The following is a 24,830-nucleotide window of genomic DNA, read 5'->3' as shown; positions in this document are numbered from 1 at the left end:
TGGACAGGAGGAGAATAGAGAGGGCAGTGCTTCAAGGAAGGGGTGGGGCTTCAAGGAAGGGGCGGGGCTGTAGATCTTCACCTGTTCAGAGATTTAAAAAGTGATCTTGGGTGTAAAAAGGTTGGAGACCACCCATCCTAAAAAATTATTTGTTTCTTTTCAGTTACTTGCACGCCAAGTCAATCATCCACAGAGACCTCAAGAGTAATAGTATCCTTTCTGAAAGATGCAACCTTGGAACATGACACCAAGCCTCTTTCTTCTGCCAGAAATGAACTTCTTAAAATGAACAGTCGTTCACATGTGACTCTTTTCAGAAATGTTAGAGGAGAGTTGACATGTGGGTGTGAAGTACTAATTGAGCAAAATAAAAAAATACCCATTACACCTTGTAATATGTTAACAAAGCGAAAGCAAGTTTTGTGGCAGAATCAACATTCACTTCAGATAACCATTCATTTTATGAACGTGAAAGGATACTTACAACTCAGTCACAGACTTCCACTATATCTGCAGTTTCCTGGAGCCATTTAAGAATTAGACATTGTAATGTGATTATCTGCTTAATACTAGTCTAAACATTATAGCTAACTTTAGGGCTAACTTTAGGGCAGGGTTGGGCAATAATTTTTAATGGGAGGGCCACTCCAAGATTTTGGTAAGTGGTCAAGGGCTGCAGTTCTGTGGAGGGGGCACTGGGTCTGGAACAGTAGGTAGGGTGTAAAAGGGAGCTTGAGAGAGAGAACTGGGGTGCAGGAGGGAGTTTGGGTCTGAAAGGGAGTTTGGGTGGAGGAGGGATCTGGAGTTATGATCTGGAGTAGGGCTTGGGTGCAGGGCCAAAAGGGGTAATGGATGCAGTAGAGGATTCTGGCGTGTAGGAGAGACTGCAGAGTTTGGGAGGGAATTGTGCCCCAGGAGAAGTGGGGAAAGAGGTTGCAGAGGGCTTGGGTGGTGACGTGGGGCAGGGGATAGGATGCAGGGGCAAGGATGCAGGAAAGAATTATGGCCTATGGGAGGAGAATAGGAGAGGGTGCAGGGTCTGGGAGGGACTTGTGACCTGCAGGAGGTGGGGAGAGGGTTTGGGTTGTGGCCTGGGGCAGGTAGTTGGGGGGGAAAAAGGGGATGGGGTGCCATATGCAGGCTCTGGCTGGGAGTTGCTTATCTAGGTGGCTCCCAGCCAGCAGCTCTGAAGCAACCTGAGACAGGATCACTGTCTGTGTGCTGGGTGGGCTGATGCATATGGCTTTGCTCCAGCACAAGGAGGGAGTGAGGAGGCTTCATTCGCTGCCCCTGCCTTCTGCAAAATTTCTCAGCTCCTATTGGCCAGAAACTGGTCAATGGGAACTGAGGGATTTTGCTAGGGGGCGGGGACAGTGCACAAAGCTTTTTCCTCACTGCCCAGACTGCATAGCAATTAGCAGCCTGCTGTTTACAGCAGCTGCACCTGCTCTGTAGTAAAGGTGCCAGTGGCGGCTTGGCGGGCCAGATACAGCCTGCTAGCCACCTCTTGCCCATCCCTGCTTTAGGGGATAGGATTTTATATATGCTGGGTATGCAGAATCTAGACCTATGTAAGAACTGATAACTTGAAAAGTATACTATGGCTGGATGCTACAGATTGGTACAACTAACACCGAAAGCAAAAAGTCATTTAACATGTTTTGCTTGGTAGGAAAACATAGGGTTAGTTCTTCTTTTCCTTTACATCTCCTCCATAGATATATTTCTTCATGAAGACCTTACTGTAAAAATAGGTGATTTTGGTCTTGCTACAGTGAAATCACGATGGAGTGGGTCCCATCAGTTTGAACAATTGTCCGGGTCCATTCTATGGATGGTAAGTATAGGGGAATGGTGTATTCCTTTCAAATTATTTGGCTGTAGATGGCCTTTGAAGAGTTAGCTCCTGTTCTTTCAAACTGTTTCCATTTTGACTAAAGATTTCTGAACACCATCCCAAGTGCACAGCCATATAAAATCAGACTTAAGATGACATGGTCAAGATCAACTAAATTAATATCTGTAACTCCTCTTTAAGTATATTTTTAAAAAATCAGCAAAATCTGAAATGTTCTCATGAGTTTGTTTAAAATAATTTGTTTTTAAGTTAGATATATTCAAGTGTAGCTGTTGTGAAGAAACTGTCATAAAGATTATCAAGATTACCTCTTCAGAAGCAACTTATTTAAGGACTTTTGTTTAGACCAATTTAACCCCTTCCTAATCACACACCTTAAAACTTTGGTGGTGGCCAGGTTTGTAATTCCAGTTTCAAAATTGCTTCTCAGACCATAAAGTGTCAGTTTGCCTATCATAATTCAGCAATGAACTCATCCAGTTGGATAACCAATGGATTTAGAAATTCGTGTTCAGACACACAATATTAATGCTTTAGTCTCAGTAATTCTGGAACATCTGTTTTGAATAGTGGACCTGAATAAATCCAGTTATATATTACCAAAGGTACAAGATTATAACAAAAATGTCTCGGATAGTAACTAACTGAGAGATACTGGGTAGTCAATACTGAAGAGAGAGAGAATATGGAAGTCTATGTGTTTTGCCATTGAGCAGTCAGAACCTAAAACTGACTTTGAACTGTCAGAACCTAAGACTGCCTTTGCATGGAACCTCACTTAATATTGTTTCACTGTTTGTTGTTTTAAAAACAAAAGTTTCATATTTGGTATGTGATATAGCAGCCTGACATAAGATAAAATGCAGAATCATTCTCTTTCCTTTTATGGTACAGGCACCAGAAGTAATCAGGATGCAAGATAAAAACCCTTATAGTTTTCAATCAGATGTATATGCATTTGGGATTGTTCTTTATGAGCTGATGACTGGGCAGTTACCATACTCAAACATCAACAACAGAGACCAGGTAAAGAGAGCACCGATTAAGGGAGGCTTTCATTGCACTTGCTCACTTGTCTGCTGTAGGTGTTAACTGAAGTGCAGAATAATTTAGACTAGCAAAGTGAACATGCTAATATTTTTCAGGTGCTCCTTCTGCTCAGTATATGCTCACTTCAGGCACCTACCACCATTCTCACACTTCTTTTAATCTTTTACCATTTTTCTTACTGCAATTGTGGGTTTTCAGATTCTGAAAACTGTGTGGCAAGAATCTGTTTAAATAGATAACTTGTTATTTATTGCAATTTAATTTAGTTTTAATAATAATTCTTCAAAAAGAAGGTGATCTTCCATATAGTCACATTTCTCGATCTTCTTCCTTCCTGATTAATTCATATTAACATAGGCTTATGAAATAGTCCAGAACTAAGGAGACAAACATATTAAGTGTCCTGTTTTTATCTCAAACACTGAAAAGGGTATATATTATACCCTTCTTATAAATACATAAGAAGCAAGAGGAAGACCAAGGATAGGGTAGGCCCTCCGGTCAGTGTGGAGGGAGAAACAGTAACAGGAAATTTGGAAATGGCAGAGATGCTTAATCACTTCTTTGTTTCGGTCTTCACCGAGAAGTCTGAAGGAATGCTTAATATAGTGAATGCTAGTGGGAAGGAGGTAAGTTTAGAAGATAAAATAAAAAAAGAACAAGTTAAAAATCACCTAGAAAAGTTAGATGCCTGCAAGTCACCAGGGCCTGATGAAGTGCATCCTAGAATACTCAAGGAGCTGATAGAGGAGGAATCTGAGCCTCTGGCTATCATCTTTGGAAAATCATGGGAGACAGGAGAGATTCCAGAGGACTGGAAAAGGGAAAATATAGTGCTCATTTATAAAAAGGGAAATAAGAACAACCCAGGAAACTACAGACCAGTTAGTTTAACTTCTGTGCCAGGGAAGATAATGGAGCAAATAATTAAGGAAATCATCTGTAAACACTTGGAAGGTGGCAAGGTGATAGGGAACAGCCAGCATGGATTTGTAAAGAACAAATCATGTCAAACCAATCTGATAGCTTTCTTTGATAGAATAACGAGTCTTGTGGATAAGGGAGAAGCGGTGGATGTGATATACCTAGACTTTAGTAAGGCGTTTGATATGGTCTCACATGATATTCTTATCAATAAACTAGGCAAATACAACTTAGATGGGGCTACTATAAGGTGGGTGCATAACTGGCTGGATAACCCTACTCAGAGAGTAGTTATTAATGGTTCACAATCCTGCTGGAAAGGTATAATAAGTGGGATTCCACAGGGGTCTGTTTTGGGACCGGCTTCCTTCAATATCTTCATCAACGATTTAGATATTGGCATAGAAAGTACACTTATTAAGTTTGCAGATGATACCAAGCTGGGAGGGGTTGCGACTAAGCTGGAGGATAGGGTCATAATTCAAAATGATCTGGACAAATTGGAGAAATGGTCTGAGGTAAACAGGATGATGTAAAGTTTAATAAAGACAAATGCAAAATGCTCCACTTAGGAAGGAACGATCAGTTTCACACATACAGAATGGGAAGTGACTGTCTAGAAAGGAGTACGGCAGAAAGGGATTTAGGGGATTTAGGGAGACCACAAGCTGCATATGAGTCAGCAGAGTGATGCTGTTGCAAAAAAAGCAAACATGATTCTGGGATGCATTAACAGGTGTGTTGTGAGCAAGACACGAGAAGTCATTCTTCTGCTCTACTCTGCGCTAGTTAGGCCTCAGTTGGACCATTGTGTCCAGTTCTGGGCATGTCATTTCAAGAAAGATATGGAGAAATTGGAGAGGGTCCAGAGAAGAGCAACAAGAATGATTAAAGGTCTAGAGAACATGACCTATGAAGGAAGGCTGAAAGAATTGGGTTTGTTTAGTTTAGAAAATAGAAGATTGATGGGGGACATGATAGCAGTTTTCAGGTATCTAAAAGGGTGTCATAAGGAGGAGGGAGAAAACTTGTTCATCTTGGCCTCTGAGGATAGAACAAGAAGCAATGGGCTTAAACTGCAGCAAGGGAGGTTTAGGTTGAACATTAGGAAAAATTTCCTAACTGTCAGGGTAGTCAAACACTGGAATAAATTGCCCAGGGAGGTTGTGGAATCTCAATCTGTGGAGATATTTAAGAGTAGGTTAGATAAATGTCTATCAGGGATGGTCTAGACAGTATTTGGTCCTGCCATGAGGGCAGGGATCTGTACTCGATGACCTCTCGAGGTCCCTTTCAGTCCTAGTATTCTATTATTAGTTAATTGATATTCAGGTTTTCAGCAGATCCCTGGGTCTGCTTGGTGAAACACATGACTTTCCAAAGTCTGCATACCCTTGAAGAAGACTGGTTAATTGTGAACAACTAATCAGTCACACAGTGTTGAGGAAGCATAATATGGCTCCATGTAACAGTGTTCAGAGTGCTTACTTCATAATTTTCCAGTGTTTAAGATGGAAATTGGAAGGGGGGGTGAGACTTGACCTTTATTGAAAACTGTCTAAGGTTTGGGTGATGCCATTTGTTACATTGTGTCTCCCGCCCTGTTTTTATAGTGTCAGTACTTTAGAAATGCATCCATAGCAATGCTCATCACAGAACTTAATTTTATCTGGTTTTGTGACAGGGTGTTATCAGTCCCTTGATCACAGACAGTGCTGCAGCTGGTGAAGACTGCAGGCTCACTAACGGCTATTACACTCTTTGTGTTGGGGAACTGTGAGCATCTGGGTGACAATCACTGGGTTAACAAGAACAAAAAACAGGACTATGTAGCTAACACAGCTACATTTCTACCACTGGGTTAACAAGGTATTTGGAAAAAAATATAAGGGGAGGAAACAGTCAGCAAGGGGCATCTCTGGAGGGGCTCAGGCTAGGTCTACACTATAGTGTGTGTGTTTTTTGGGTTTTTTTGAAAAGCTACACAAATTGTGCTCTGCAGTTTTTCCAATCGCTTTTCCAGAAGAGGTTTTTCTGCCATTAGGCCCAGTCTTTTGGTAGAGTCCTTATCCCTTGTAGAATGAGATATACAGGACTCCCCAAAGGAGCACATTTGCTCTTCAAAAAAAAAGTGGAAGAGCAAACGCGTTCCTTGGATGCAGCGGTATCCCGGAAAACCCGCGCAGTGTAGACATACCCTCAGATAGCAAGCCTGGGCTAGGCATCAGGGAAGCCAACCCTTGCTATAAACCTGTATTGTTATTATGTAAGAGGGGAATGAATACACACTTTGGTGAAAGATAAACAGCCCAGTGTGTATTTGTGACTGAGAAACCAACTGAACTGGCCATGCAGTGAGTTTCACCAGGTAGTGAAAGAGACATTTTTGTGACAGGCTACTTCCATATACAGGCAGTCCCCGGGTTACGTACAAGATAGGGACTGTAGGTTTGTTCTTAAGTTGAATTTGTATGTAAGTCGGAACTGGTACATATTGTAGGGGAAACTCTAGCCAAACATTTCTCCAGAGCTCAGTTTTATTCTCCCACACCTCACTTCCCTCAGTCCTTTATTCTCAAGCTGAGGTGTCTGCTGAGAAAAGCCGCTCCGCATCTCCCTGGTCTGCTGGGGGGGGGGGGGGGGGGGGCGCTAGCTTCGTGTCTCCCTAGTCTGCTGGGGCGAAGCAGCTAGTGCGGGGTTGCCTCACCCCATTTGTAAGTAGGGATCCGATGTAAGTTGGATCCATGTAACCCGGGGACTGCCTGTATATCAAAATGCTTCACAGTTCATCAGATCTTGAGTGACTCATTTGCTTTCTTGTTTCTGCATTTTACATCTTTTTAAAGGAAGAAAAATGCCCACATTGCCAGCCAGGAGACTGTTACCACTTACAAGTTGTACTTGGCCCTGTTACATTTTAACTTTTTTGACAGCTCTGACTCATGAATCAGTTTCGTCTGCCTGGTGATAGATGACATGGATGCTGACTGTTTTCTGTAACAAACTTTAAACCACAGGTGCAGCTGATCTGTAAAATGCAGTGAAATGCCTTGAGTTTATCTTTCTTGGTCCATTGACTGAAAAGGATGTAAATAGGGTGCTGTATGTTTTGACAGATCTAGGCCATGACGAAAAGTTCAGCTCTGACATGAAAAGTTAAGTCCAAGTTGGAAATGGGCAAAATCTATGTCACTCCTGTTTATTGTCTCTCCTGCTCTGTGATGTAATTGAACCTCAGCATACCTATTTATAGGTTATGCAGGCCTCAGGACTACTGTTCTTGTTGTGATGTTTTCCTGCTTGTAACTTAAAAAAAAATAAAGTGTTTAATGTTAATTTAACATGTAACATTGAAATCAAAACAAAAACAAATTATCAGTAATTTCAGTACTAAATATTTACTGTAGTCTAAAGAATGCTATCTCCTGGATGATGAAAAGTCTGTTTCTGTGCAGCATAAGCAAAGGGTAGACTAGAAAAGTCTTTACAGAGGATACATGGTTGGTGCTTGGGAGTTGTGGGGGAACTTTTAAGTTATCTCCTAAAGAGAGGTCAAAAACTTTTCAGTCTACAGTTTAAATTAGGAGCAGTAGAATATGTTAGCATAAGCAGTCTCCATATGTAACTTGACATGTAACTGTTTTGCCTCCCATACAAAACATAAAATAATTACTTTTCTTTAAATGTAAGTCACAACACACCTTCTGGATCCATCTGGCTAAATTACTCAGTGACGATAGTGATTGTTACAGTATGAATAGATCTTTGACTTGTTTGAAGAGGTGTTTTAGTATCAACACAATGTTCAAGCTCCGTTACATTTGAGCTTGGCTTGATATAATAATGTCTGCTTCATATTTCTAAAAGAAGATACACCATACTTTACAGTGCTTTCCGTCTAGATCTTTGTTGATTTGGAGTTGTGTGCTTCAGTTTCAAGTCCTTTTTGAAATGGAGGCTTTGTTCAATAAATTAATACTGAAAATATAAGATCTATTTCCAGACGAACTAGATCTATAGCACTCTGGTTCAGTAGAAGAAAGACTAGCTCTTCTTTCCCACTGTGTTAAGAAAACATAGTCAGAAGAGAATCAAAGAGAATGTATGATGGAAAAATATATGGTGTGATATATTTCTTTAATTCTCCTAATGTGCGAATTTGCCACTTATTCTGGATAAAATAGTGTAAAATCATTAAATGGCACGGAATATTTATCTTTTAGATCTGCATCAGATCCATTTATTCTTCTTATAACCTCTTTTGGTGCTCAAGAATTGTTCCTTGTATGCTTTAGTGTAAATAGTATTATCTACTAGCATGTATGATTCTCCCTTAATTCCTTTTTAAAGGGGGAAAGGAGGGAAGAGTACTTCTTTTCTGCTGAAGTGGTTTATGAAACATATCAGCAGAATCATTAGTCCTAAATAGTGTGGAATGTACTGTATACATATATGTGTAAGGAACTACTGCTGGAATGTACACGTTTCAGCTCAAAAGATAGTTAAGTATGTGCAATTCTTTTTAACTTGCTACATGGTTATGTTTTACGAATTTTCCCTTTCCCTTTCCCTTTTATTTTAAAAATAAAAGATCATTTTTATGGTGGGACGAGGATACCTATCTCCAGATCTCAGTAAAGTGCGAAGTAACTGTCCAAAAGCCATGAAGAGGCTAATGGCAGAGTGCTTGAAGAAGAAGAGAGATGAGAGACCCCTCTTTCCACAGGTAAATTGGATTGCAGTGGGAGGCAAAAAGTAGTCTACAATAGTGATTCTCATCCATATTGAGGTCAAGATCCATTTGTAAACTTTGATGGCCTCCCATGACACAGTACATAACATTAGTGCAAAAAACATCTGGCATACAAAATATTTGTTACCTATAATATATAGTACTCCTGGGAGAATTCTGTGCCACTGTGTGTGTGCATATTTCATGTGCTGCACATATAATGTATGTATGTATATAAGGTCCTTCTAACCCAGTATCCTGTCTTCCAACAGTAGCCACAGCCAGATGCCCTAGAGGGAATGAACAGAACAGGTAATTATCAAGTGATCCCTCTCCTGTCCTCCATTCCCAGCTTCTGACAAACTGAGGCTAAGGACACACCATTCCTACCCATCCTGGCTAATTGCCATTCATGGACCTTTCCTCCATAAATTTATCTACTGGTAGTTCTTTTTTGAACCCTGTTAATGTTCTGGTTTTCACAACATTTTCTGACAAGGAGATCCACAGATTGACTAAGAACTAGATAAATTCGTGGAGGTTAGGTCCATCAGTGGCTATTAGTCAGGATGAGTAGGAAAGGTGTCCCTAGCCTCTGTTTGTCCGGGGCTGGAAATAGATGACAGGAGAGGGATCACGGGATGATTCCCCATTCTGTTCACTCCCTCTGGGCCATCTAGCACTGGTCACTGTTGGCAGACAGACTATTGGGCTAGATCAGGCATGTCAAACAGGCCTGCCACTCCTTTTTTATGAAAGAATAAAATGCGGCCCACTGGCTGCTCTGAGCACATGGCCGAGTGTAGATCACAGCTGACTGGCCTGCTGCTCTGCGCTCAGCGCTCCAGCATGTGCTCACGGCTAGCTGGCCGCTCTGCGCGCAGCATCAAGCACCTGTTCACTGTCAGCTGCTCTGCTCACGTGCCCCAGCACCTGGAGGAAGAAGTGTGGTGGCGGCGGAGGCAGCAGCAGTGGCGGCTTCGGGACTCAGGCATTAGGTTAGAGCAGGGTCTGGGAGTGCCTGGCTCTGGGGGAGAGGGGAGGCATTAGTTTGGAGGGCGTTGGGTGCCTGGCTTTGAGGGAGGAGTGAGGCATTAAGTTGGGGGGGTTAGGAGTGCCTGGCTCTGGGAGAGGGGGGAGACATTGGCTTAGAGCAGGGGGTGCCTGGCTCTGGGGGAGTGGTGAGGCCTTGGGGTAGAGCACGAGTGGGACCGGGAGTGCCTGACTCCGGGGGAGCAGCGGGGAATATTTTGCTAGTATTTTGGTTTTTATTTATTTATTCCCAAATAAACTCACAAAATGTATTAATTTTATATCAATAAATATGTCCTTGTTTTGCAAATGCACGAATAATTATATGTTTATGCAAAATCTCAAACTTACGAAGTATCTTAAATTTTCACAGAAGCCTGTTCTATTTGATTAACCACTGTCTATACTTGTTTTTATTTCAACAAGTTTTGTATCATAAAAAATTAAAAAGTACCTTAAATTTATAATTAAATTAAAATATATACAAGCAAACGACAACAATTTTACATGTCAAATTATTGCATTTTAGTCAAATAAGACCTGAAAAAATATCTAAAAATATACCTAAAACCTAATCTATAATAATAATTACGACTTTACGATAGGAGTACATGTTCTTTGGTGACCCTGAAAGCTATCAGTTTTCATTTGTGTGGCCCTCAGTAGGTTTCAAATTTGACATGCCTGGGCTAGATGGTCCTTTGGTCTGACCCAGTATGGCCATTCTTATGTTCTTATGACTGTGCATTGTGTGAAGAAATACTTCCTTTTGTTTATTTTAAACCTGCTATCTATTAATTTCATTTGGTGACCCCTTGTTCTTTTGTTATGGGAAACAAGTAAATAACTTTTCTTTATTCACTTTCTCCATACCAGTCATGATTTTAAAAGATCTCTATCATATCCTCCTCCTTAGTCTCCTCTTTTCTAAACTGAAAATTCCTGGTCTTTTTAATCTCCCCTCATATGACAGTTGTTCCAAATCCCTAATAATTTTTTATGTCCTTCTCTGAACTTTTTCTAATGCCAAGATAGTTTTTTTAGATGAGGTGACCACAGCTGTACACAGTATTCAGGATGTGGGCATATCATGGATTTATATTGTGGCAATAAGATATTCTCTGTCTTATTCTCTATCCCTTTTTGAATTATTCCTAACATTGTTTGCTTTTTTGACTGCTGCTGCACATCGAGTGGATGTTTTCAGAGAACTATCCACAATGACTCCAAGATATCTCTCTTGAGTGGTAATAGCTAATTTTGTACGTATAGTTGGAATTATGTTTTATAATATGCATTACTTTGCATTTATCAACATTAAAATTAATTTGCCATTTTGTTGTCTAGTCACCTAGTTTTGTGAGATCCTTTTGATGAAACTCTTTGGATTTAACTATCTAAAGTAAGCTAGTATCATCTGCAAATTTTGCCACCTTAATTTTTTCCCTCTTTCTCCAGATCAATTATAATTATGTTGAATAGGATTGGTCCCAGTAGAGATCACTGCAGGACACCACTAGATACCTCTTTCCATTCTGAAAACTGACCATTTATTCCTACTCTTTGTTTCCTAACTTTTAACAAGCTATCAGTCCACGAGAAGACTTTTCCTCTTATCCCATGACAGCTTACTTAAGAGCCTTTGGTGAGGGACCTTGTCAAAGGCTTTCTGGAAATCTAAGTACACTGTATCCACTGGATCGCCCTTGACCACATGTTTGTTGAACATAATTCCCCCTAAGATGCACGCCTGCGCAGCCATGCACAAAAATTTCTCTACCTGCCCACCTCCGTTGAAGGGCCATGCAATAGTCTTCTGATGGAAGATGAGCTGCTCCTACGGAGTAGGGGAGGCTCAGCCAGGCAGCTCTGTGCTGTCCTTGACTCCCCAGGGCTGTGGCCAGGGCCGCATAATAACTGCCCAGCTGCTCCGGGGGTCATGGCTGGGGCCAGGGCCACGTGGCAGTGGCTGCTCCTCTGGTGGCAGGCATTCCTCCAGCTGCCGGGGCCAGCCCAGGACCACATGGCCTTGGTGGCGGCTCCTCCAACAGCCAGGGCCAGCCCAGGATTGCGTGACCGCAGCAGTGGCACCTCTGGTGGGTGAAGCCGGGGCCAAAGCCAATGCTGCATAGCAGCAGTGGTGGCAGCAGCTCCTCAGGCGGCTGGGGCCACCACCTAAGAGCAGCTGGGAAGTCACCACGCAGCTGTGGCCACAGTCAGCCCTGGGGAAGGACTGGAGCTGGGCTAGGGCCACGTGGTAGCTGCTCTCAGGGCAGGCCACGGGGCAGCTGTCGGGGTTGGGCCTGGGGCTGCACTGTGGCTGTGCCAGGGTTTGGGTCGTGGTACAACATGGGGGGGAGGAAGTTTAATGGCGGCCCTACTCAGCACCCTGACCCACTGCAGCCCATACAGTACTATCTGCCACTTGTGCTACTGCTGCTCTGCCTCCCTGTGCAGACAGCAACCACATGGCTCAGACACTGCATGGAGGGTGAGCAGAGCAGAGACCCAGCCAGGGAGAGGGCAGTCATGTTGACTCCCACAGAAGTGTGCCTTAGGCTCCTGTCACCGCTGCAGAGGGGGAAAGGAGCACCCTGCCCCGGATTCAAGCTGGCTGTGCCAGTGGGTGTTCATGCTATTTGTACAGCATTATACACTGTGGCCATTTTACACTCCGGTGGCACAAAGGTACCCTAAAGACAGTGATCTCACTCCCCTACTTGGGTTTTATTCCCAATGTAGGTAAGGGGCTCCCTGTCTTGCTTAGAACCAATGGAATGACTCTGTGGTAACCCTCAACCTCCCTTCCCCTTCCATAAAGCTCCCAAGATAGGGGCATTCTGGAGGAAAACTAGAGCAGTGTTGCACTGTGATTTTTCTTGGCCTCCTATGATTTCTATTGAACTATGGGCAATGCAGACTTAGAGTAGCCTTGAGGCTAATTTAACATACAACAGCAGCTGGACTTGCTTCTGTCAAGATGGAAGATAAAGGAGGCTTAGATACATCTTTCACTCTTTCAGCATTCCTGCATTGATGCACTGTAGTCATGCCTTGGTATCCTAGTAAAAGTTGAGAGATGCTAAGTTCAAACTTTTCTGCTGGATCTCATACTTCTGGTATTGCTAGCAAACCCTCCAGCATCCTTTTGGTGTTCTGAATTCCAACAGTAATCATAGGAGTGGAAGGGAGATTATCTACTCTACATCTAGCTGGGGGAGGTTCTGAGAGAGGGCTATAAACAGAGGAAGTTGGCTACTGAAAATTTTGCAGTATTAATTTTCTTTTTATTTTACTTCATATTAAATAAACATATAAAGTAATGAACCTTGTTAATTATCTCTTATTTTAGTATTCTTTCTTCCATAACATTTTACAAAATATATATAAGGTATTTGATACTAACTTGGATGCCACAGTGGCACACATCTGAACAGTGCACATGACCTCAATGTTGGTGCACAAGACAAAACTCTCTCCGCTCAGGGATGGAAAATCTTTAGAGGGATCCCCTCAAATAATTCTAGTAGATTTGTGAGGTATGATTTCCCTTTACAGAAACTATATTGGCTTTTCCCCAACAAATTATGTATAACTATGTGCCCAACAATTTTGTTCTTTACTATAGTTTCAACTAATTTGCTTGGTACTGACGTTAGATTTACCAGTCTGTAATTGCCATTATCACCTCTAGAGCCTGTTTTAAAGATTGGCATCACATTAGCTATCTTCCAGTTATTTGTTACAGAAGAAGATTTAAAAAATAGATTACAAACCACAGTTAGTAGTTCTGCAATTTCACATTTGAGTTCTTTCAGAACCTTTGGGTGAATGTCATCTGATCCTGGTGACGGGTTTATCAATTTGTATCCTAATCATATCTCAATCTGGGAAAATTCCCTCAGATTTATCACCTAAAAAAAATGGCTCAGTTTTGAGAATCTTCTTAATATCCTCAGACATAATACTAATGCAAAGAATTCATTCAATTTCTCTACAGTGACCTTATTGTCTTTGAGTGCTCCTTTAGCATCTCAGTTGTCTAGTGACCCCACTGGTTGTTTAGCAGGTCTCCTGCTTCTGATGTACAAAAAAATGCTATTAATTTATGAATTTTTAGCTAGCTGTTCTTCAAATTCCTTGTTGGCCTTTCTAATTATATTTTTACACTTCATTTGACAGATGTTATGCTCCTTTCTATTTTTATCACTAGGATTTAACTTCCACTTTTAAAGCTACACCTTTTTATCTCTTCTAAATGCTTCTTTTACTTGGTTGTTAAGCCATGGAGGCACTTTTTTGTTATTTAAGTTGAACCTCTATTATGGTGTCTTTGAAAAGTTTCCATGCAGCTTACAGGTATTTTACTTTTAGCACTGCACCTTTTAATATCTGTTTAACTAACCTAATTTTTGCATAGTTCCCATTTCTGAAATTAAATTCCACAGTGTTGGGCTGCTGTGATGTTTTTCCCACTACAGGTATGTTAAATGTAATTATATTATGGTCACTTTTTCTAAGCAGTCCAGTTATAGTCTTCTATCTCTTGGACCAGATCCTGTGCTCCACTTAGGAATAAATCAAGAATTGCCTCTCTTCTTGTGGGTTCCAGAACCAGCAGCTCTAAAAAGCAGTCAATTTAAGGTGTCAATAAACTTTATATCTGTGCCCCATCCTGAGGTGATGTGTATGCTATACAGGGTACATGTCAATATGGGAATAACCCCAATTATTATTGAGGGTTTTTTTTTTATTCTTTTAGGCTCTCTGATCTCCCTTTACATTTCACAGTCTCTATTGCTATCCTGGTCTGCTAAGATAGGGAAGAGAAAGAGCCTGCAGTGGGTGACGGGCACTGTGAGACTGATAGAGGGTCAAAGACTGAGGTAGGGGCTGAATGGGAGTTGAGGTAAAAGGCCACAGAAAGGGGGGAAGTGCCAGGCAAAGGAGGAGGAGTGCAGAGACACATGGAGATAAAAGGACAGGGCTGGCTGACGGGGTACAGGATACATAGGCATACGGGAAGGGGGTACAGAGCTGTGTGGGGGTGATGGCTGAGTGGGAGCACAGAGCCACATGGGGACAGGGAAGGATGTGTATGGTTGAATGGGAGAGGCTAGGTGTTAGCCAGGGTCTGCATTAGGATGTTAAATATCGGTTAATTGAATAGTCAATTAACCTCATGAATTTTTATTGGTTATTCAACTATTCAATAGTACCCGGGGGCAGGGCCAGCAGCCAGTGCACTCTGGCCTTACTCCCGAGAAGCCCCCTGCCACTCAGGACTGCTGCCTCTGTCTGAGAAGCAGTAGCGAGCGGTGCCAGGTGGGAGCTTGTCCACGAGGGGAGCCAGTTTAAAAACCAGCTCCCCTCACGGACCAACTGCCTGTCGCCCTGCAGCAGTGCAGGGTGGCAGTAGCTCCTTCCTAGGGGAGGTCTGATCTCCCAGACCCGGCACAAGCAGGGACTGAGCTGGGCTCCTGCCTGCCTAGCTCTTGATATACTTTAACTGCAGAGCCACAGCAGGGGTGGGTCCTGGACCCATTGCAAGCCAGGACTGAGCCAGGCTGCTGGCCAGCCTACTAAAAAAGATTACTGGGAGGGGGGGAAATGTGTGTAGTCTATAGCATTAACCTGTAAGCTTTTACTTATCGGTTAAATGGTTAATTGACTACGCTATTACATCCCTAGTCTGCATGGGGTTACTCCCTAACAATTCTTTCCTACCCCTAGCTTTCTCCAAAAAAACTGTTCTGTGGTTTTCCCAACCATACCCAACAACCCTTCAAGTTCATACCCAGACCGCTTTCCAGCAATTACTTCCCTCACTCTCAGCTGCTCTGTTACCTCTGACTTCCCCATGCCTTTGCACTGTTTCTGAGTGGTATGGGAAATACAGTTCTATACTGCAGTTTAAATGAATTATTACACAGAATTCTGTATTAATATGCCTGGTGGTAAATCTATTTGTCAAAAATCATCTCCTGAATCTGTTTTGTTGCCTGTATTATTACAGACATGCTTGCTGACAGATATTTTGAAATAAATTACCAAAATAATTGAAACTGAATTGAATATTGTATTATTTTGACTAATAAAATATGCAAAATTTTAAAATAGTGTGCAGAATTTTTTTTTTTTGGCACAGAATCTCCCAGGAATAATATAATATATACATTAACATTGTAAGTACTAAATAAGTGCAATGTGTATACCAGCATGGTGTGTCCAGTCTCACAAACAGGTTAGGCATTGCTCCATGCTCCGGACATTGCGGTGTTCCAGAGGTTCTGGCCAGGCTTAAAAGGGACACAGAACCACTTAATCAAATTTGGCCTGGCTCTTTCCCTGTCATGGTGATGGAAGGGGTGGTTGGGATAAACCTGATCATCAATGTGACTCTGTGCTCCAGGTCACAAAGCCAAAAATGGGGAGCCAACCCTAGTCACAGAACTAGAGCCATAGAAACCTCAGTCGTCGGGTCAGCATGCAGTGGGCTCTGTAACATCCTCTCTTCCCTCTCACCTCCCACATGACCTTTTGACACATTGTGGCATGCTGGCAACACAGTTTTGTGTCACAACTCATGCATTAAGAAGCCCTGGTCTAAGAAATGTATGTGCATATTGACTGTTTTCCTTTGAACTAGGACATGAGTTCCATCTGAAGACCAGTATAAGTAAGAATGTATAGTTAAGCGCATAGTTGGCAAGTGTAGTTAGCAAAGTACAAATAAATAAATATTAAAATGATATGTATGTAGTTGGGAGAGAACAACATGCATTGATGAAGAATTAAAGAAGGCCCATTCACACAGCAAATGGATGCTGCATTAATGTCTCAATTTTAGTACTTACTGTATATCCTCTGAAATGTTTATACCCCCAAATACTATAAATGGAAATTGTCGTGTAGTTTTGTTGCAAATCTTAACCATCCAGTCCCTATCTGGAAAAATATCTTTGGATTCTAAACAATTGTAGCTGTATGTATGTATATATGTATTTATTAAGCACATAGCTCAACATTTAAAAATATAAAAAAGTGAGATCCCTCTGCTGAATTTGTGGTAGTGGTTTGAATCAAACTATTTCCAAAGCTATGGTCATTCCTGGTAACATCTTGATGCTAGTGCATAAACAAGAAAGTAAACAAAAAATACTGTCACCTTCATCGGAGTCAATGAAGAAGAGACAGTATATTCCTTAGGGTGAAAAGTGATGCAATTTCTCTATAAATGTTCTTTTCAGCCTTCTCAGAAAGTATAAAAACTAGACTGCAAAATGTTAAGCTGTTTTAAAAAGTAGTGGCTTGGTTGACCTTAAGCCACTCATTGCTTGTAATTCTTCAATGTTCTGCCTTTGGTTTTTGGGTGTTACTCTGCCACACTGGGATTGATCTTCTGTTGTTTTCTGCTTGTTTTAGATCCTTGCCTCCATTGAGCTTCTGGCTCGGTCATTGCCAAAAATTCACCGCAGTGCATCTGAGCCCTCATTAAACCGGGCTGGCTTCCAGACGGAGGATTTTAGTCTGTATGCGTGTGCTTCTCCAAAAACACCCATCCAGGCAGGGGGATACGGTGGGTTTCCAGTACACTGAAAAGGAATTGAAAGCATGTGCCTGTGTGAGTGCTGGTCTGTTCCCGTGTGTGCGTGCACAAGTGTGCGTATGTTCTCACATGTTAGGAGTGGGCATTATATGTTTCTAGCACAAAGACTGTTGCTGGCAAAGGATGCTCTGGGAATTGCCAGCACAAAAAGGATTAAAAGGTCACCTATGAGAAAAGGGAAAAGTCGTTTCAGACAAAACAAAAAAACTCTGGGTTACTGGGTCATACCTTGCATTTGCTGTGCTTTCTGTGCCATCTTTCCTTACTTCTCTGGTTGCTCTGTAGGTAGTGTCTTTAAGTTTAAACTACTCAGACTATTTTTTTCTATTGAATTCAAAATCGTTGAGCAACAGTTTTAGCTTCTCAGTTGGATGTGTTGATGGTCATGTGTGAAGATGGCAAAAGAGCTTAGCTGCAAGGTTGAGCACAGCTAAAGGTTGGTGTAGTTAACAGAGGTGAGCAAACACAACACAGATTTCAAAGGAAGACTTTGGCAGTGTGTGACTTTTGTTTTTTATTTATGGTTTAAAAGAGTGCTAGTTGGGAAGCCTCTTTTACTAGAGACGGTATCTGTCTTTTGTCTAAAAGTGATCTGACCAGCTCTACTTTAAAACCTTTTTTAATACTCTTACATCATTACAATGTAGAATAAACTTCAGATGTCTGATATTACTTCTAAACAGCAGATGTATCACAAATAATTATCCCTTTATCCTGCAAATAGAAGGAGCCTTATTTTAAGAAACTTGACAACTCTGAAGAACATAAGTAGATGTGTTTCTGCTGTGCAATAATATGTTAACTCCCATAATGGGAAAACCTGTTTATAAAAGCAAGGCTATAAACTTGAAAAGTTTTTGGTGGGAAATTGATATTTTACCATGAATTTCCATTTTAAAAAATGGCTTTCTATTATTTCACTACTTTATTTGAATTAGTAATGTTGCTGGAGTCATTTCTTTTCTATGGGGAATATTTTGCTTTTGTACAGAAGTTACTGGGTTGACTACAAGTACTTAGCATGCAAACTAGAAATTTTGCTAAACTCATAATGTCAGCTCACTCCCTCTTTTGTAGATTATTCATCTGGCACAGATAAATCACAGACTAGCACTATCTTTTTCATGTTACAGTGACCTCTGGTGGCAGACATTAGCACAATAATATTGTCAATGTCTGGACTGTCATGTTCCTGTCCTATCTGAGCTGTGTTCTCAAGTATTTTACAGATCTGTTAAATATTAAGCTATTTACTGTGAACAGTTTCTCTCCACCACAAACAAGCTTTTGCCTTTTTGGTTGGTTCTTCAAGGAAAGGAAAATATTTCTTAATGGCTTCTGGTTATATGATTTGTAGAGAAGTTTGCAGTATTGCTGTCAGTATGTTTTAATGGATGAGAGGGGGGCAAAAAGAGCTTTCTTGCACTCCATACCCTGCTCTAGAAGTAGAGTGCCTAGCCATGTGGTTACACATCCTTGCAATGCAGTAGTATAGCTCAGGGCTCGGAGAGGCATGAACAATTCATAGGTTGACTAATTGCCTAGCCCCTCTTGGGCTACTTCTACACTGCAGTGCTATTTCGGAATACTGGAGGTATCCTGAAATAGCTATTCCATGTCTTTGAGTCCGCCCATTATTTCAAAATATTACTGGCTCTCTTTCCAATGTCCCAGGAAACCTCATTTCACAAGGTGTAAGGGACGTTTCGGAATAGCAATTTATTTCAAAGTAAGTGCTGTGTAGACATTGCCAAATTTCGAAATAAGCTATTTTGAAATTAACTCGAAATAAGCTATGCAGTTTGCATAGCTTATTTTGAGCTCCACGTGTAGTGTAGACGCACCCTTATAGTGCCCCTAGTTCTTTTCTCTCCATCTGCTGGTAAAGTAATAGAACAGCCTCTTTTTTTTCAGTTTTGTTAAACAAGCAAAAGCAATGGTAAATTGAGGTTTTGTTAGAGTTAGTCGTAGGATTAAAAGCTTTTTTGAAAACATTATGGACTGTTTTGTCAATGTTTTGCTGTTGTTCACTTTGGCAGACCTATCTTAAAATCAGAGTTTTTAAAGTTTTTTTTCCTCTTGTCAATGAAATTCTTACTTTAGATATTCAAGAGAAGTGCTTCTTATGATCTCAGCTGAAGGTCTCATTGCCTCCCTAGGTGGAAGCAGTATGGCTGCTATGCCTCCTTCGCTGTCAAAGGAAGATTTGGTACAGAATTTCAGGCCAAAAGGGCTCATCCTCTCATGGGCTTGTCCTCTGGTAAACTCATCCTGCAATGAGCCATCAAAATGGGTTTCCACAGCTAAGGACAGTGGGTAAGCAGCTGTGACTCCAGCAAACTCAAGAGGCGTCTTAGTAAGAAAAATGGTCTGCTTCCCTGGATCTTGGAGAAGAGTAGAACTTGTTTGGATCCAGACTCGCTGGATCAGTCATCCATGTCAGGGATCTGTGCCATCTTATCTGAATGCCAGGAGCCAATATCCTTTGAAGGCTCCAGTGGTGGGAATGCCTGAGACACAGAGCCATCATCGCTGCCCAGCTCCAACTTACTTCCTCTTAGGGTCCATCATAACTTCAAGCAAGATATTCTTTGGAACAGTCTTACCATTAATGCTGTGCAGAGAAGCCTCTGGCCATATCTACATTAGGAAACTATTACTAATTTCAGCTTAAGAACGCCCGATTTAACACCTTCTAACTAGCATGTCCTTACTATGGGGAAGCATCGAAATTAGTCTGAGGCAGGCTCTGTTAATGTGGGTGTGCTACCTTGGACTTAAAGCCCCAGGAAGCACTCTGGGAAGCTGCAGGAGGCCTCCCGGAGGCCAGTAAGTTCAAATTAGCAGCCCCAGAGCGTCCACACTATTTCGGAATTAGCATTACTCCTGATAAAATGTAGGAGTACAAAGTTTGAATTCCCCAGCACTTTATTTAAAAAAAAATACAGGCTTGGAAGTGTGGATGCACCCCTTACAAATTTGAACTTAGGGCGGTTATTTTGGAATAAGGTCCTAGTGTAGATCAGGGCTATGTTGCAATGGAAACCACAATTCTGGAAAAACTCAGTGTCATCCATAGATATATTGGACGAGACCATGGTTTCCCACTCTTCCAAAAAATCTGAGAAGATGAAGGATTTAGCAGGGATCCCTCTGCTACCTCCATAGGAATTCCCAGGATTACTGATATTCCTGATGTGAAATCAAATCCTCAAAAGTATAATTGTCTTATCTCATTATCTGATGAGAGCATCATCTCCTTTTCTCTGAATGATATCAGAGCCTTTTGTGATGCCCATTACGCTTCCTGAACCTTTGCAAAAAAGGGTGGAGGAGGAAAGCTGAGGAAAGCCTAATTATGGTTTCTTTGGGGAGAATCCAGTCCCTTTTTTCAATCTGCAGGATTGGTTCAGGGTCCTTATCCTTTCAAGATGCCTATTTCTGTATCTTTGTAAGGCATCTTCCCTTAGGTTTATAGAGAAAACAACTTGTACAAGCTAGCAGTCTGAAGGGTGTTCACAGAGTCACTAATGGTGAGTGCAGTCCATTTGTGTTGACAAGATTTACAGGTGTATCTGCATCTAGATAATTGGTTCATTAGAGCCCAGTCTTATTGTGAAATAATGTATTCCCTGTGAGACTTACTCTTTCTTCAGAGCTCTTTGTCTGAGAGTAAACTAAATGAAATCAAACTTGGTCCCTGGGCAGAATCCAACTTTCAAAGAGGCCCACTCTAAATTCTACAAGGTTATTTACTGCAGGCAGTGAACCTAGCTATGTCCATGCTAGATGGTCCTACAAGATTTTATCATATGTGTGAGGCCTGATGGATACCTGCACCCATGTCATCTCTCTTTGCAAGCATGCAAATGCGACCCATGTAGAAATATTTTCACCTTAGTGGGTCAAATACTCACTGCTGTTGTGGATACTACCAGTGTACATTTAGAAGGGGTTGCCCTTCTCTTAGCTTTCTTCTTACAGTGTTGCATAAAATCTGGGTTGAGGAGCACATCAAGGATCTTGGAGCTGTGCATAATCTTGGAAAACCTCAAGAGTGCAAACTCCACATACATTTGCTAGAGTTGAAAGTTCTCCCAGAATCCTTTCTCCCAGAGATGAGGCTCAACTAGTGCAGACCTTATGAATGTGATCTATCACGTGGACCTTCATGGAAGAGCTTAGTTGCTTCTTTTTGGAATCGTTTTTTGGAAATTGTGCATTTGAAACAAAGTTGGTCCATCTAACAAGTTTTAAAATGCCTTAGTGACCTTCTTGATACAAACGGGGACTATCATATGTGGTCGTTCAAATCCTCTATGACATTTGGAAATTGAATTGTTTACTGAAAGTCAAAACAAATGTCAGAAGTTCTGATTGAGAGAAGGCAGAAATCCATACTCGGATGTTTTTCTTACATGCTGAGGAAAAAGTTCTGTTATGTGTTTCCTCTTGCATCCAAAGCACTGCATGAGGTTCAGCAGGACAGAACCAAAGTGATCCTATTCAAGTCGGCTGGGCACAGCAGACTTGTTCTCAGAGCATATGGCACTGTTTGAAAATCATCCATTCGCTCTTCCTCAGAGGCAAGATCTCTCGTCCGAGCAGAACTGCAGGGTAATGAACATCTCAAGTTATTTCATATGACAGCATGTTTGGTGCTTTCAAAAAACAGGGGGCCTATGCTTGTCAAGTCAGTCATGCTACAGATAGAGCTTCTGGGGGATAAAGTTGGGGTGAGGCGTAGGAAATGTTGGGATAAGGAAATTGGCTCTGAAATGCCAAGTATTGCACAACTGTGGCTGCATGGCTGGACACATGATTGCTGCAGTGTTCAGCCAGTACACTTTCAGAACAAAAGTGTCTGTTGGCAAGTAGACTTTTTTATATGCAGTCTATAAAATTTAGAAGAAAATTACCTTGTCACCTGCCACTACTGGGCCTGCATGTTATCTGCACTAAATTTGTCACCCATTCAATTAAGATTTATTATCTTGAGATCATGGTAGCACCTGCAAGTTAATAAGGGTAGACTAAGTTTGTTATCAATGTCAGTTCACTAAGATGTAGATTTGAACAGATTGAAAAATGACTGACAATATTGACCTTTTTTGCATCTATGATGCCTCATATCAGTCACTAGATGAAATATTTTAACCTAGCTCTGTTCTCCTGCTCTTCATATTAGCAGTTCATCTTTCATCATCTGAAGTCCCTTAGCAACAATTAAAAACTGCACTATTGGCTGAAACAGGTACAAGAAGGCTACGACTACACTGGCATGATTTTCCGAAAATGCTTTTAATGGAAAAGTTTTCCGTTAAAAGCATTTTCGGAAAAGCACGTCTAGATTGGCAAGATGCTTTTCCGCAAAAGCACTTTTTGCAGAAAAGCGTCCGTGGCCAATCTAGACACGATTTTCCGCAAAAAAGCCCCGATCGCCATTTTCATGATCGGGGCTTTTTTTGCGGAAAACAGTACTGTGCTGTTTACACTGGCCCTTTTGCGCAAAAGTCTTTCGGAAAAAGACTTTTGCCCAAACGGGAGCAGCATAGTATTTCCGGAAAAGCACTGACGATCTTACGTGAGATCGTCAGTGCTTTTCCGGAAATTCAAGCAGCCAGTGTAGACAGCTGGCAAGTTTTTCCGCAAAATCATCTGATTTTGCGGAAAAACTTGCTAGTCTAGACACAGCCGAAGAGTAAAGAGGGTGCAGTCTGTTTATTAATCATTTTTAATCAGCTGCTTAGGAAAGAAGACTGAAAAGCAAATTTATATAAAACATGTTTGGACATTGCAGCTAAGCATGAAAATTATTTTTAAAAATAACCTCAAAGAGGCAATTTTGTAATCTTTTGTCTTTTTTTCCTTTAAAAAAGGACAAAAGCACGAGGCAAGAGTTTTACTGTGAAAGATGCTGTATTTGTGCCAGAGAGGAACAAGAATAACATTAGGTATATTGAGTGTTTGGAAGCAAGGGCTTTATCTGCTGGGAGAGTATTAGCACAGTAAACTGAGCATGTGGATAACACACTTCATTTAACAGGATTATCTTTCAGTTACATGGCTCCATGGAGTACTGGAGCTATCAGAGGGCATTACTTTTACTTGCAGGTTTTGTGTGTGTGACATTCACAGATTACAGGGACACTAAACTTGTTTTAGCATTAAATTTGGCCAATTATAAAATGCTGTAATTGGGTGAGAAGTTCTCCAGACAGTTCTCTTCCTGTGATCCCTCCACACCATGCCTTAAATCAATAGCTCTGATGCTGGAAGATAATGAAGTGAGGAAAATGAACATTGGTTCAGTGTAATGTCCCTACTGCTACTTTCAAGGGGAAATTTATCTTTATGCACCAGGCTAGTACAAAACTTATGCATTGCTCACATGCCACTAAAGCCTTAAAATAAGTTGTAAGTGGGGCTTAAGCAGTGCACTGAACTTGTGTTGGCCGTTTGCTTTTGGATGAATTTCATCCTTCAGACCTATTACTATTCTGGTGTTCTCTTTAAGCTGAATCCCAGAAAGATATCAAAAAATAAAAGCCATTATTGGATTTGTGCTGGATGAAGTTTGCAAAGGGGTAGTCTAGAAAAAGCTAAACATCATGAAGTGTTTTTTGCATTGTTACTACTTAAAAATAACCCCACCAATTTACAAGATACCTTTTGTCTGCCCTAGTCTCCTTTACTTAGAGACCTTGGAACGCTCCTGCATTCACTTCCCATGATACTTTCCTCATAGCCAAAACCCTCGATTAATTTCCTCAACTCAGACTCTCTTAAGTGCTCTTGTGTCCTTATGGACTATCTCAGTACATGCACTTCTGCAGAAGTTATTCCTAAGAGTACTCTCTGTGCTTTTTCTCATCACATAGTGAGTTTTATTCGCTCTCTTTGGTTCCTTCCTTTGTAAAGCAGGCTGCTCTACCATTTTGGGAGACTGTCTCATTTTGAATTGAACTAACATTAATTCTCTTTAATGCTACTTGTGAATATATTTCTTCCCCCTCTCCCCCCCATGTTCAAGAGTATACATGTAAGACAATATTCGTACTTATTTTTCTTTAGGCTATTTGAGCTGTTTTTCAGAATGTAGGATATCTAGGGAGCATTTGTTTGAATCTAAGTGTACAGAATACTTTTGCTAAATAGAACAAAGACTCTGTTCTGTGCATTTACCCATCATCCACTCTTAGGGTATGTCTACACTGCATTCCTCTTTCGAGAGAGGAATGCAAATGCAGCCGAGCTAAATTGCAAATGAAGCGCAGATTTGAATTTCCTATGCTTCATTTGCATAATGGAGTCCGGGCATTTTTTCAAAATACCCTATTTCAAAAGAAAAAATGCAGTCTAGACAGGGTTATTTCAGAAAAAAAGCCCTTCTTTCGAAATAACCCTTAAACCTTAGGATTAAGGGCTATTTTGAAAGAAGGGGTTTTTTGGTTTTTTTTTTCAAAATAACTCTGTCTAGACTGCGTTTTTTCTTTCAAAATAGAGTATTTTGAAAAAGCGCCCGGATGCCTTTATGCAAATGAAGCATGGGAAATTCAAATTCACGCTTCATTTGCAATTTTGCTCGGCTGCATTTGCATTCCTCTCTCGAAAGAGGAATGCAG

General features: G+C 41.2%; 1 protein-coding gene across 5 annotated transcripts in view; it reads left to right on the top strand.

Annotated features, from left to right (window-relative positions):
• Positions 1 to 24,830, top strand: part of BRAF (B-Raf proto-oncogene, serine/threonine kinase) — a 568,039-nt gene that overhangs the window by 534,303 nt on the left and 8,906 nt on the right. For all 5 annotated transcript variants that reach the window (XM_089782036.1, XM_075939782.2, XM_075939791.2 and 2 more), the window contains 5 exons: positions 164 to 210; positions 1,719 to 1,837; positions 2,753 to 2,884; positions 8,424 to 8,558; positions 17,022 to 17,175. In XM_089782036.1, coding sequence (XP_089638162.1) covers positions 164 to 210; positions 1,719 to 1,837; positions 2,753 to 2,884; positions 8,424 to 8,558; positions 17,022 to 17,175 — 587 coding nt within the window. The remainder of the gene's footprint in view (positions 1 to 163; positions 211 to 1,718; positions 1,838 to 2,752; positions 2,885 to 8,423; positions 8,559 to 17,021; positions 17,176 to 24,830) is intronic.

This window comes from Pelodiscus sinensis, chromosome 1, assembly GCF_052426305.1.
Source record: "Pelodiscus sinensis isolate ZL-2025 chromosome 1, ASM5242630v1, whole genome shotgun sequence".
In the NCBI taxonomy this organism is placed as follows: Eukaryota; Metazoa; Chordata; order Testudines; family Trionychidae; genus Pelodiscus; species Pelodiscus sinensis.
Note: the sequence above shows the minus strand (reverse complement) of the source record. Positions and strands in the feature narration are given on the sequence as shown.